At 33.6% G+C, this 14307-nt stretch overlaps 3 protein-coding genes across 5 annotated transcripts; 1 reads left to right on the top strand and 2 right to left on the bottom strand.

Moving 5' to 3' along the window:
- Positions 1 to 334: 334 nt before the first annotated feature.
- LOC123907209 (pentatricopeptide repeat-containing protein At3g06430, chloroplastic) lies at positions 335 to 3369 on the bottom strand. The gene is made up of 2 exons (XM_045957380.1): positions 2597 to 3369; positions 335 to 2046 (listed from the first exon to the last, which is right to left on the bottom strand). The coding sequence occupies exons 1-2, from the start codon at positions 2948 to 2950 to the stop codon at positions 913 to 915; spliced, it is 1488 nt and encodes a 495-aa protein (XP_045813336.1). The 5' UTR covers positions 2951 to 3369; the 3' UTR covers positions 335 to 912.
- A 1550-nt stretch (positions 3370 to 4919) lies between these two features.
- LOC123907207 (pto-interacting protein 1) lies at positions 4920 to 7909 on the top strand. 2 transcript variants are annotated; one of them, XM_045957377.1, is made up of 8 exons: positions 4920 to 5121; positions 5521 to 5613; positions 5873 to 6120; positions 6232 to 6358; positions 6447 to 6720; positions 6840 to 6972; positions 7293 to 7379; positions 7491 to 7909. In XM_045957377.1, exons 2-8 carry the CDS (start codon positions 5532 to 5534, stop codon positions 7626 to 7628), a joined length of 1089 nt encoding a protein of 362 aa, XP_045813333.1. In that variant the 5' UTR covers positions 4920 to 5121; positions 5521 to 5531; the 3' UTR covers positions 7629 to 7909. The 2 variants fall into 2 exon arrangements, with proteins under 2 accessions (XP_045813333.1, XP_045813334.1); XM_045957378.1 differs by lacking the exon at positions 4920 to 5121 and adding an exon at positions 5186 to 5360.
- Positions 7910 to 8343: 434 nt separating this feature from the next.
- LOC123907206 (probable receptor-like protein kinase At5g18500) lies at positions 8344 to 12770 on the bottom strand. 2 transcript variants are annotated; one of them, XM_045957375.1, is made up of 8 exons: positions 12133 to 12770; positions 10945 to 11586; positions 10681 to 10785; positions 10210 to 10335; positions 9935 to 10105; positions 9454 to 9583; positions 9076 to 9288; positions 8344 to 8887 (listed from the first exon to the last, which is right to left on the bottom strand). In XM_045957375.1, the coding sequence occupies exons 2-8, from the start codon at positions 11580 to 11582 to the stop codon at positions 8753 to 8755; spliced, it is 1518 nt and encodes a 505-aa protein (XP_045813331.1). In that variant the 5' UTR covers positions 11583 to 11586; positions 12133 to 12770; the 3' UTR covers positions 8344 to 8752. The 2 variants fall into 2 exon arrangements, with proteins under 2 accessions (XP_045813331.1, XP_045813330.1); XM_045957374.1 differs by having other exon boundaries at positions 10945 to 11589; positions 12133 to 12708.
- Positions 12771 to 14307: the final 1537 nt, after the last annotated feature.

The following is a 14307-nucleotide window of genomic DNA, read 5'->3' as shown; positions in this document are numbered from 1 at the left end:
ATATCTCTTAAGCTTAGAAAAGGACAACTTTAGCATAAACCCGCGTCACATGTGATTTATGGTGAATTGCGCGTTTGAGATTAGTCCTTTTCCAACTGAACATAACCAACAGTTACAGCAAAAGGTGGATAAAGCTAGAAGATCCACTTGAACTATCAGATTCAATTCAAGTAGAAAATGAAAATTTATGGTTTCCATGGCACCCCTCTTCTAGAATTCGATAAGCACTCTAGCCAAAAACTGGTTGAACCTCGATATGATTTTGGAAATTGAAGTGCAAAACTGTCACGTACAATATGACAGGACATACAGAAACGATGAACACAATATGACATACAGGCACACAACATGAAGATAAAACATAAAGAAATTAACACATGTTCAGTCAATAGTCAATACACTTCAGATTTTAAGAGTAAACTCGAACTGTGCAGCATGTGGATGGCTTTTATTTTGAAGTGTTTCTGCTTCCTTGTGTATAATACATCACCTTCATCCAGATATCTTACAATTACATAGATTATCATATGGACCCCTGCCAATACTTTTAACCTGCCAAATAGCTTCCTTCGAACAAGATGAGATGGGGTAAATGTAAACATGAGCTCGAATTTGACAAACGACACTAAGTAAAGGCAGTTATCAGCTTCAGCTCATGAACTCAGTGCACTACAAAATGCAGATGTTTAGATTTCTTTTCTGTAAGTGAAACGGATGCCAAAAATTAAATTTAACTTTACATCAAACGGTAGAAGTTAGGCAGGAGTTGTCATTCATCATGAAAAATGAAGCTGGCATGCAACTCAGCAACTAATCACTCCGTCCACGCCAACAAAGTTAAACAGCTTCTCAAGACAAATGGAGGAGATGGAGAATACAGATGTATTAGGAGTCTGGACTATAAACCACAAATCAGCTAACGATTGCATTCTCAGGCTGGCTCACTATCTTATCATCAGTTATCATCGTCTGCTTCTCCTGCTCCAAATAATATATCTTGTCATTCATACCCTCCTTTCTATATGCCTCAACCATGATTGAGTATGTTGTATCATCTGGTTGAGCTTGGCTATCTTTCATACGCTTGAAAACTCTCTCCATTTCCATCAAATCTTCTGCTTTTGCACATGCAGATAAAACTGAATTATAAAAGGCAGTGTTCTCGGGTATCTCGAGCTTCGCAGCCAAGGTAACACTGCTAATCACTTTATGGAAGAGGCCTGCATTTGCAAAACCGTTGATAAGGCAGCAGAATGTCTTGGTATCTGCTCGCATACCCTCGGAACGCATCTGATTAAATGTATACTCCATGTTTTTAGCATCACCTGCATATGCAAATGCTTCGATCACATTGTTATAAGTAGAGGTGGTCCATGGAAATTGCAACTTCCGCATATACTCCATAACAGATGACATTTTGTCATACATTCTTTTCATTCCATAGGAACCAATCAAGATATTAAAAGTGCGTGTTTCTGGTTCTATCCCAAAATTACGGAACTTTTCATACCACTTCTCCATCATATCAATCTGACCCATATTACCAAAGACACTAATGATTGTGTTCATTGTCCAAACATCAGGCCTGCAATCAGTGCTCTGCAGCATACTTGACAGAACTTTCTCCATCTCATCAAACATCCCAGCCTTGCCATAACCATTCAAAACAATGTTCTGTGTGACAGTGTTAGGCATGATGGCTCTTTGAGCCATTTCCTCATACAGCAAGTCAACCAATTCAAATTTGCAAGCATCTACGCAGACTTTTATCAATGTACTGTAAGTGAAAACATCAGGCTGACAAAGAGGATGGTTCTTCATCTTGTTAAGAATAGATAGCGCCTCATCAATCATGTTGCTCCTGCAATATGCACCGAGCAAAGCCGTGTATAATTCAGGAGTAGGGTCACAACCCTCTTCAATCATTGTGGTAAAAAGCTGACGGGCACGGTGGGGTTGACCAGATTTTCCTAGTAGCACAATGAGTTTCATGTAAGTCCCTTCTTTGGGTTGGTAAAAGGATTGTTCTCTGAGCATGTCAAATACCTGCCCATATGAATAAGTAAAAGAAAATTAGAATTTAACAAACTAATATCATACCCAAACTCTCAATTTTCGCCTGAGTCCAATTCCACCCTACAAAACCGGCTTATAAAGTGAGAGATGTCTCCCACTTATAAACATTTTATCAAACCATATTTCATTCAATGTGAGACTTCCAACACACTCCCATCATGCCCAGGACTAGATATCTACAACATGATTTGAATTGCCCGATAGTGAGTAGCCCAACAAATCTCGGATAAACTCAGATACCATCTTAAAATTTGAGTTGACTCTAACTCAACAGTCAACCCTACAAAAACGGCTGTCAGGTGAGATGATGTCTCACACTTTTTCAGGTCATATCTAATCTACCATGGTACTCTCAACACAAACTACAATATGGAACTATCTAGAAATCTTAACAAATACACAAACTATGTACTGATTGATATAATTCAACAACATAAACAGTGTATAGAATAAAAGTATAATCCTAAATTTTGAACAGCAAGACATAATAAAGTAAGGAATTTGACAGCAAAGATAGTACCTCAAGAGCTTGAAGCCACTGCTTCTTATCAATGCGTTCAGATAAAGCTTCGGTAACAGTGCTAACCCAAGCCTTAGCATCATTCTTTCTGTCCAACTTTTTCTTGATATTTTTAATGGGTTTCCTCCTCGTACCTGGTGTTTCAGAAAAACCAGGAAACTCACCTTGTTTCCAGTGTTTCTTTTTGACAACTGAAGAAGAATTAGAAGCGGCTTTTGAGGGTGGAGGTGAAACTGCGCAGCGGATAACACGAAAAATTGGAAATTTGTGGTGGGTTTTGTTGCATTTGTGTTGTGGAATTGGTGAGGGGACGATGGAGGAAGAGAAGGTGAGGGAGACGGAAGCCATATCCATAGTGTAGTAATGACTCACAGCTCAGCATTTAATGCCATCGTCGATTAAGAGATCAACCAATGAACTCAAAGTCATGCGGTGTGTCCATAAAAATATGGCCGTAGAGGTGATTGAAGCTGAACTTATAGTCGGTAAATGCAATCAAGAGGGGATGACTGTTGACGTCCGAACAAGATTGAACTGATGGTGATTGGTGAAAGCCAAATAAAAAAATAGGTATATTTAAGTCAGTTAAATATAATTCTCTTGATAGAGATGCTGTACTTACTTACTACTTACAGATTCAAGTTTAAACTCTGATTCTTCCACTCTATTTTTTACTTCAACTATGTTACTCCAATTTATTTATCTTAAAAATTAAAATTCTAGCCGCACTAGATTACTTAAAAAAAATAGGTCTGTCTAATTTTTAGGATCACACTAAGTTGGCAAAAATAAAAATAAATGAAAAGTTTATTCTCTCGATCCTAAATTATAAGTCATATTTATTTTAAATTATAAATTATTTATTATACAATTAAAATTTGAAAGTCAAAATCAATCAATTGCAAAATTTAGAGGATTAAAATTGAAAAATTAAAATGAAACAAACAAAATAAATAAATAAATAAAATTTAAAACTTGAAAGCCGTATAAGTCAAATTTATATTTTTAACTTATCTTCATCATCAAAGCATGATGGAAACTATATTCATGAGCCTCCTACTAATGATAGATCGAAAAAATCTCGCATTGGTTGGATGAAATGTAATGTTGATGTTGTTTTTTTGTTGAAGTTAGGTTAATAACGATGGGAGTTTGTTTTCGGGATTATGTTGGTAACTTTGTGGCTAGTTTCACACAGAGACAATATGTCACTCTGTCAACGGTGAAAGGCGAAACATGAACGCTCTTATAGAACTATGAAGGAAGTCAATCGTAGAAATTTGGACATGGTTCGATTTGATATGTTGACTGAAGCTATTTGAACCAGGCGTAGTGGTCACTCATAATTTAGTCTAATTGTTGCTGACATATCCAAATTATGTTACCGTGTGTAAATTTTGAAGTGAAGTTTGTTAGTTATGAGACAAACAAATATCATTACTCATATTCTTGTTCGGACGGCCAATTCTTAAACCAGTTTTCGTAAATTTGAAATTATTTCCTTAGTTTTTTTTTTTATAAAAATTATGTAATTAATTAAAGACCGCAAATTTTGGCCAAAAAATTAAAGACCTCAACTTTGTCAAAAAGACCATGTGCGACAGTGCGAGTAATATAAAAAATAAGGAAAAAAAAAGACCGCGTATGTGATGAAGAATTTGTGTTGGTTGTTAGTATTTATTGAGTTGTTAGGCTTTAGATAATGGGTTAATTATGTCTTTTTAGATTCTGTACTACTTTATTTATTCATCAAAAAATAAATAAAAATGAAATTTATACGATACCGTGTTTGCTCAAGACTTGATTGACTTAGGTGTTACAGTTAGGATTAGTTTGTGGACGAGGGATGTTCCAACACACATTCATTTATATGTTTGTACTAGCATCAGTTTTTTTCATTCTTGAATGAATTTGTTTTACCATTAAATTAAATATATATAAGATCTTGTTGGATTTATATTTGAAAGATTAAATCACACATTGATTATAAAAAGAAAAATATTAAATTAATAATAGAGGTCACCTGTGAATATAATATTTAAGATTTTGAGTGGAGACGTGATGTATATCTCTGAAGGTTACGAACTATTTTGATTTATGTTCACAATTAGTGAGAAAAAAGAAACGCGGAAAGCATCCGCCAAGTTGGAATCCATCAATGTAATGTGTTTGAATGATTGACTTGACTTAAGACAACAACACATAAAGTAGTACTTACTGTATTAAACAACAACGTTTGGTGATGTCTTTAAGGCCCCATCCCATATTATATTATATACGTACGTACCTTTCTAATATTATATTATATTCTAATCTTCTCAACCGGCTAAGTCAAGTCAAGGTAGTTTCCTCTTCATTCATTCATTCATTTCACACATAAACATTCATCCATTCATCACGCTTCAATATTCATTCATTCAACAAACAAACCTTTCTTTTCATCTCTTTGCGTTTGCATCATCCGTTTTGTGGTCCACTCCACTCCAAAACCAACATCAACAAACTCACTCTGCAATTACTAACAGGTTACTTTCTTTTTCACTTGTCTCTCTTCTCTGTGTTTTTGTCTTCTTTCCTAACCACGAAACTTCTTTTCTTTCTTGCTTCCCCCTCCTTTTTTTTGTTTTCTTTCTTTTCATAGGATTAACTTATCTCTCTCAAACACAAACTTCATAATTCCTTTTATTCACTTTGCTTTTTACACAATCTGCTTATACTTTTTCCTTTCTCAATTTCCATCTTCTTGTTTCATAGTGCAAAATTGGTATACTTTTTGATGATTAATTTATGTCATTTATTATCATTCTTCAGAATTTTCATTCACTTGTTTCATTTTTTTTTTCTCCTATTATTTCATTTCTCAAGCAAGGTTTTTTTTTTGTATTTCATTTTTAACCCTTGTTCATATTGAAACTTATCTTCAGAACATAGGATCATGGGTTGCTTTGGTTTCTGCAAAGAAAATGATTCTTACACAACTGCTGACAAAGGAATCTTCATGCAAAACAATCCTACAGGTAAGTAATAATCCACTGTCTAATATCCATTCATTTCTTTACAATTTTCTGCTTTACCTTTTCATGATTTCAAACACAAATGGTTTTTATAGTCTTACAGATTCTTGTTCTAGATAATTTTCAACTATTTTTGTTGACAAATTATTCTGTGCCATTCTCAACTTATGTTCTTCAATCTAGTCTTAATTGTGTATATGTGTACGCATGTTAGCACTACAGTTGTAGTATTTCATTTTGATTCCACTGTCATACAATGCAGGGAACTCAAGTTATCATGGAAGACACACACCAATAACCGTTCCTCGCCCTATAAATCTTCAACCTATTTCTGTCCCTTCTGTTACAGTAGATGAATTAAGGTCTTTGACAGATAATTTTGGTACAAAGACTTTCATCGGTGAGGGTGCATATGGAAAAGTATATCGCTCCATATTGAAAAATGGACGTGAAGTGGCAATTAAAAAGTTGGATTCCACTAAACAGCCAGACCAAGAATTTCTTTCTCAGGTTCAGTTCTAAACAACAGTGATCATACTTGTTTTTATAAGATAATCAAAGTACATCATCATCTTATGTTTCCATTCAGTACTTTAAACTTTGAATTCTTAACTTACACAGGTCTCCATTGTATCAAGGCTAAAGCATGAAAATGTTGTTGAGCTTGTTACTTATTGTGTCGATGGTCCTTTGCGTGCCCTTGCGTATGAGTATGCTCCTAATGGATCCCTTCATGATATTCTACATGGTTAGTCACTCCTAATAGTAATACCATATCAACATATCTCTTCAGTTTATGTATGTTATGCAATTATTTAACATGAATTTGGATACAGGACGCAAAGGCGTGAAGGGCGCAGAACCTGGTCAAGTTCTGACATGGGCTCAAAGAGTTAAAATTGCTGTTGGAGCAGCTAGAGGACTTGAATATCTTCATGAAAAGGCAGAGGTTCATATTGTCCATCGTTACATTAAATCTAGTAACATACTTCTATTCGAGGACGATGTTGCTAAGATTGCTGATTTTGATCTGTCGAATCAAGCCCCTGATGCTGCAGCACGTCTTCATTCTACCCGTGTTCTTGGAACTTTTGGTTATCATGCTCCAGAGTATGTTCTTCCTCGATGCCTAACTTATTCGACTTTTTTCCTTTTCTCACTGCATGCTTGCTTTTTAACATACAAAAAGACTACTAGGATTAACAATGGCTTGATTGTTTCTATGACAGATATGCAATGACTGGAAACCTCAGTTCAAAGAGTGATGTTTACAGTTTTGGAGTTATACTGTTGGAACTCTTAACCGGGCGTAAACCTGTTGATCATACACTCCCCCGAGGACAACAAAGCCTTGTGACTTGGGTATGCTATCATTCTTTTCTTCTTCTATTAATGACTTATATATATTTGTAGGGTTTAATTCATATACATTGTCAGTGTAAAGATTGTTTACACTGTCAATTAATGATAACCTTCAGATCATTAAAAATGTTTTAACTTTAATCATAACAACTTTTAAAGTCACACATATGATTCATTGTGATTTATTGATGGTATAAAACTTGTTACAATGACAGTTGACAGTGTATCAAAATTAAACTCGCCATTTGTATGTCTTGTTTCCCTTTTATTGAATTTTGGATTTTACACAACGTGATTCTTTGTTCATTGGATTTTATCAGGCAACACCAAAACTTAGTGAAGATAAGGTGAAGCAGTGTGTTGATGTTAGACTAAAGGGAGAGTACCCTTCCAAGTCAGTTGCAAAGGTAATTAATTTGGTCATATTTCCATTTTGTAGATGAAATGTTGTTATTGAAGGTTTAGTTTGTTTGTTACAATACAGTTTTCATTGATTTGTTGTATTTCTTCTGTTATAGATGGCTGCTGTTGCTGCACTGTGTGTTCAATATGAAGCCGAGTTTCGACCAAATATGAGCATCATTGTCAAAGCTTTACAGCCTCTGATGAATAATAATACTCGTTCTGCTCAACCAAGGGAACCACGCAACTTGTAAATTCATAAATCAAACCCATCATTTCTTAGATTGATTGTGTTGATGACACAATTGACTTTGGTGACTTAATATGAAAGTATCATTTGTAGTGTTCATTTTACCTAACATTTGTATTTCAAGTAAACATTACTAAGAAAATAGTGATTCATATTTAGGTTTCTGGTTTTGAGTGCCTTATGCTATGTTGCAACTTCATATTTTTGCTACAACTCATGTACAAGTGAAAATATTATATTATTTATACTACTACTGAACAACATGTGTCTATTTGCATGTTAAAATGAATTTTTCTCTCAATGCAAGGGGAATTATCTAGAAGAAGCATGTTAACTTTTCCTTTTTGATATCATTGTGTTTAATTTGCTGTTGGAACTTTGAAACCTTCTAAATTTACTGTTGGATAGCATGAATAATCTTTTACTAGTAAGTGCTTAATGGTTAGACTAATGAATGGTTCAACTCTCAAAATAATCTAAGAATAGAGATTTTAGTTCACTAATAGATTGAAAATGTTCAAAAATAATATAGATTAGTTCACTGTTATATATTGGCCTAAGCAATGTTGATATAAAACTTCATTATTTATTATTATCATCATCGACAAATTATTAAATTCATTTTTAAAATAGTAAATCTTCCCATAAGTTGGAAAACCTCTGCTGTTGCTTGAAGTGAAAGTAAAAAGTGGTCAAGAAATTGTCCTTTGCCACAATTATAGACAATAATAAGGCACATATTTTGTGTCTTCACGCTTTACATAATTTTCTTGTGTCAGACACAAGGAAACATTACTTTACAATCCTAATGAGTGGTGAAACAAATAGAAATACAAGGTGAAAAGTATGAATACAAATAATCTGTACAAAATACAAACTGGTGTAAGAGATCTGTTGAATCCCGTATTCACACACAATAATCTACATCCTAACATCTACATGATCCAAGTTATAGCAGCCAAATAGGTATATCACAAAGTAACTCTTATCCAGCTCCATGAATATGACGTAAAATGGGGCAGTTATCATAACTCATACAAGCTCGCACGAAAAGAATGCAAAAATGGCTCATTCAATTGCGCGTACCTTCACTTGGAATAGGTACTTCTAGCCTTTTGATTTGTAGTTTTACTTTCGCTGATTTCTTCTTACATTTTTTCCGCTGGACTTGGAATCTGGGTGATCACTCTTCTCTGTATCAGAAGTCTCCTTCTGCGCCTCCAAATCAGTATTTGTGGCATTACTCTTCCTGCGTCTTCGATCCTGAAAGACCAATCACTTCATTTGATAAAACGATCATGTTTCAAGCAAACTAAAGTTGAAACTTGCAGCAAGTCTTAAAATTGAAAATGTTGCCTTGCAGTAATAATGATGGAATTACATTCAAGAAAATCATCTGCTACAAAATGTTTGAAATCGGTAATTTTATAGATGAGAATGAGAAGTCAAACCTCTCTAGGTATGGGATATTCTTCTGATTCAAGCATGCGGACCACTTGACTCATTTTGGGTCTTTTTTCAGAATCTGGATCAACACACCTCAAAGCAGTCAAAAGGACTCGTTTAAGTGCACTTGTTGATGGTCTGGGTTCCATGTTTGGGTCTACCACCTCTTCTGCGTGCCTATTACCTACCATCATTTTCAGCCAATCGACCAAATTTACCTACAACAATCACCCAAATAATAGTTAGGTGAGTCTGAAAAATCCAAAATATAAGAAGAAAAGTGATATGGAAATATCTAAAATTCAAGATATGTATCATATCAGTGAAGAAAATGAAAGTCTTGAATAATTTCTATACAGATTACTAGATTACTAAGGACATACCTCAGCGGCTGAGCGGTTATAATCCACTGGGTCTCTTCCAGTAATGGCTTCAAGGAGCAATACGCCATAGCTATAAACATCACTCTTCTCGTTTAGTAAGCCAGAATTGGCATATTCTGGAGCAACATATCTGAAAAACGCAAAACAATCATTAAAAGGAGAACATGGTCTACTAGAGACAGTTAAAAAGGCCAAAACCCGGTTCACTTTAGAAGAGTCAAACAACTATCTGCAATGTTATGGTGAAATGATATTTTACAAGTGACAATTAATTGTAAATTGTTTAGGCAAAATCAAATGCTTGATGCAAATCCCATTCATGATTAGATTTTATTAATCTAAAAGAATAACTATGCCAGATATCAATCAATTTGCAGCAAAATATTACCAAAACAATATGCAAAAGAGCATTATTATACAAGAAAAATTACATTAGAATCATAAAACAACCAAGTCGTAAATCTGTAGACAGAGAGCTTACCCAAAAGTACCCATTACTCGAGTCGTAATGTGACTTTTTCCCGCACCAAGTAACTTGGCTAGTCCAAAGTCGGATATTTTGGCATTGAAGTCATCATCAATTAGAATATTACTTGACTTAATATCTCGATGGACAACTTTTGGCTCAATCGCTTCGTGCAAATAAGCCAGCCTGCAAGATAATCAATCATAGGATCAGTAAAATGAAACTCACCAAAAGTAAAAAAGGGAACTTTCTAACAAAATAAATCAGGGATGTTTACTAAATGATCGTACGCTTTAGCTGTTCCAAGAAGAATTTTAATTCGAGCATCCCACGTGAGAAAACCATATTGCTGCTGCATGGCTCCATGAAGCCACTGCTCTAAATTTCCATTGTTAACATACTCATAAACCAACAACCTGAAATTAACAGAATTTCTAAGGATCAAGAATCCAAATTATACAAACCAGTACTCAGAGTAGAATGCAAATGAATTCTAGTATAAGCTACAACAAATGTTGACAAAGTGGTTGTGAAAAGCTTGTAAGCTATTTCAGGTCAATAGAGAGAGAGGGAGAGAGAATTCTCATATGTGTGACTTTCGAAATAGTTATGGTTAAAGCCAACGTTTTCAATGATCCGATGGTTATAATTGATTGATGGTGTATATGAATTAAATCATATCATATATAAGAAAAACAAAAGTGCAAATCTGGACATTTAATTGAGCCCTAAATAAAATATAGACCAAGATGGTATGTTACCTGTGAGTGCCTTCAATGCAAAAACCCAAAAGTCTAACCAAGTTCTTGTGCCTCACATGACCAATAGCCTCAACTTCCACTCTAAATTCCTTTTCAGCTTGTCCACTGCATGATGAGCATAAAGAGTATTATTATAAACTAGTTGTTTCAACATGCTAATAAAACATGAAACAATATACTATAAAACAAACTTTTAGAACTGAAAATATATAGTAAAATACCAAGTAATCCTGCAATTCAATTAAATGTAGTGCCAATACTCACAGATTATTTAGTAGCTTCTTAATAGCCACTGGATTCCCATTGATCAGCTGGCCTTGATAAACAACTCCATATCCTCCTTCACCAATAATATTCGCTTTTGAAAACTTGTTTGTTGCTAGTTCTAGGTCCCTCAATGTAAACCAGTGCCCCCAGCCAAGATGAGAGAACTCGGGAAGACCAGACAGAGGTGACGGCGAAGTCAAAGAAAGCCTGTGTGCAGAAAGAGACTTAGCACCATTTTCTTCACCTGATTGAGAGCCAGCAGCGTCTTTCTCGACGTGAATAAACGAGCCTGATTGGCTGTTATATTCACCATTCTTCGTTTGGAGCAAAATATTTTCGGATTCTTTGTCACTAAATTTGTCATAAAGACTCGTAAATGCGCCATTCTGAGGACGACTATTTGTTGAAACCTGATCAACGCTAATCTCTTTGATCTCTTCTGAAACAGATAACCTGTGGCTCAGTGGAAGCATGCCATTGACTCTTCTGGATTTCTTTTTTGAAGTAAGACATATTGATAACACTAGAAGAATGATTACAATGAATAAACCAACTATTAGCCCCATTAATTCCCATGCTTCCAACCCCAAAACAGATGTTTTCTTTGACAACCTCGAGCTTAGATCAGACGCCATTTAACTGCTGCCAATATATAAGAAATCACTTCATCAATACATTGTCAAATAAAGTAGCAAAATAACCAAAACACATGATTGACCATCACGGTAACAATACGAAACTCTTGTACTGGACTCTTCACACCAATCATAGATACATATTTGGTACAAGAAATAAAATCACACACGCGTCATACGAAATTCAACCGAGAAATCATATATCATTTTCATATAAAGGCAAATAGATACAGAAATTCAATTCCCCTATAAAAATGCAAAAGGTAAAAAAATAAACTATGCTGCATATGAGACTCAAAATTCATATACCAGACAAATCAAGCAAATTAGACTCAAAGATGTGAAAGAAAATTGAAACAAGTTGACTTCAAAGATTTTAGGAAATACAAATCTTAAGAAGGCTGAAGAGCCCAAAAACAAATAAATAAAATCATTTTTATATAGTACTACTTAATAACCAAATAACATAGATAAAAAAAAACCTTGATTTTCCAGCAATGTCACAGATTTAAGATTAACAGAAACCACATAAGAGAGAGCATCTTAATACCTATGATGAAGAACACAGATTTCTCAAAAGCTCCTTTGAAGCCCCTGAAAAAAATCAACTTAAACAACACTAGATCTCTCTCTCTCAAGTGAATTCAATAGCACAAACATACCCAATTATGAAAACATGATTTTGTTATATGGGTTTTATCAATCTTGCAAATGGGTATCTGTTTTCAATCTCAAAAAGGAAACTTTTTTCACTTTTGAGAAGACCAACATGAATTATCCCTCCCTCACCTCAAGGCAAGAAAGAAAGCGGAACTTTTGTGAAGTTGTTGGAGGGAAATGGAGAAAACATGAGAAGAAGGAAATGATGTTGTTGTGTTGTGGGATTAATAAACAAGACATGGGAGTGGTAGTTGTTGTTGGTGACATGGAATTCCCATACAGTAAAAAAGAAGCATCAAAAATAGAAACTTCGTTTGCTGTTCCTTCAAAATTGTTCTCTTTATTCTTATGTGATGGTGATGTGATGCGTCATGCGTGTCTTCTTTCTTCCTCTTTTGTTTTCATTTTTTTATTTGTTCTTAAGCATGACGGTGACAGACAAACAGATGCTTCATTGGCATCATTTGACATTTTTTCATTCTTTGTTTTAAGTTAATAAACAAAAAATTAATTCTCAAAATTGTGAGTTTCTCACTCTCCATTGAAATAAAGCTTACTTATAGTATTTTGTTACCAAGAGAAAAAATATTAGAAACTAATTTATATATGAAATTTTGATTATCATAGACTTATTAGATGGATGATTCACCACTTCTTGAAATTTGAGGTATTTTATGACTCTGATGAGCCTTCGAATATCCAACTCAAGTAATATTACAATGATTTTAGTAGTAATTTTTCAATTTTAATAATGTTTTTGTCAATTTATAAAAACTATAGACCATTTGATCGATGATTAGGGTTTCAATGACCGATTTACATATTCACTCTTCTTGTTATCTCAAAACTAGACTTATGCATTGCAGGAGTGTAATTAGCTATAACATGTAATAATAAAAAATAAAATATAAAAATTCTAAGGAGAATGTTAACTTGTGCCCTTAAGGCACATATTAAGAAGATAAATGTGGAAAATATTTATTGAACTTGTGTTGTATTCAATTCTCTAAACATTAAATTATTTGTATCATTAATGCTATATATTTCTATTTTTAGGTAGCTTAACATGTGCCCTTAGTGCACAAATTAACATGACCAAAATTCTAAAAGCATATTTAATAAGAGTATTATCGGGAGTTTCATAAACTAATGATTGGTACCTTAAATTTTATTATTATTGGAGTTTCATGGCGTGGTATAGGGGTATCAAAATTGATGATAGAGTATCTTATTTAAGACATTGTACCATCAATTTAAGTTAAAATAAATAAATATAATAGAGACCACTTATTAATAATGTACGATACCTAAAGTAGTATTACCAGTGAGAGCAAAATATGTATCAGTTGTATAAGTATTACATGACATTGTATGACCATTTGTTAGTAATATATGATACCCAAAGTGGTATCACCATTGGAGATACTCTAATACTAAAAGCTATATGAAAAAAGTCGACCAACATTAAACATTAGTTCAACAATAAATTTGGATAAATGTTCATCCAAAAGAAGTTATGGTATATTGCGAAATACTATAGACTACATTGGAAGTTTTATTTTTATCTTCACCAATTATGTAACAAAATTTGACTAAACTTTTGTCAATTTTTTTTTTTTGACTAAACACCGAGCTTGCAAGTAACATAATATATGTCTTAGACAAAATAAAAATAAAATAGATCAAAACCTTTATTCAGAAATACATAAACAAATACTATGTTTAAAAGACACTTCACACATTTCTCAAAAAAGGTACTTCAATGATTTAATGAAAAACTAATTTTTAACCTTTAATTATCAGCAGTTTTTTTTAATAATTTTGGAACCCATCGTTTTGGTTGATTATGAACACGTTAATTATTTTTATATTTGTTTATGTGCTTATTTTATATTTTATATTTTTTTAATAATTTTGGAACCCCATCGTTTTGTTTACTTATTAAAAAAGATTTAAAAAGTTCAACAAACTTTTGCTTTGCAAGTTCGAATTATCAGCATAACAAAGCTCTTACTTTTTTTTGTCGATCACATGCTTTTTTTTTAATCTATTTATGACTTTTTTA

The sequence above is a fragment of the Trifolium pratense genome, linkage group LG2 (genome assembly GCF_020283565.1).
Source record: "Trifolium pratense cultivar HEN17-A07 linkage group LG2, ARS_RC_1.1, whole genome shotgun sequence".
NCBI classification, from domain to species: Eukaryota; Viridiplantae; Streptophyta; class Magnoliopsida; order Fabales; family Fabaceae; genus Trifolium; species Trifolium pratense.
Note: the sequence above shows the minus strand (reverse complement) of the source record. Positions and strands in the feature narration are given on the sequence as shown.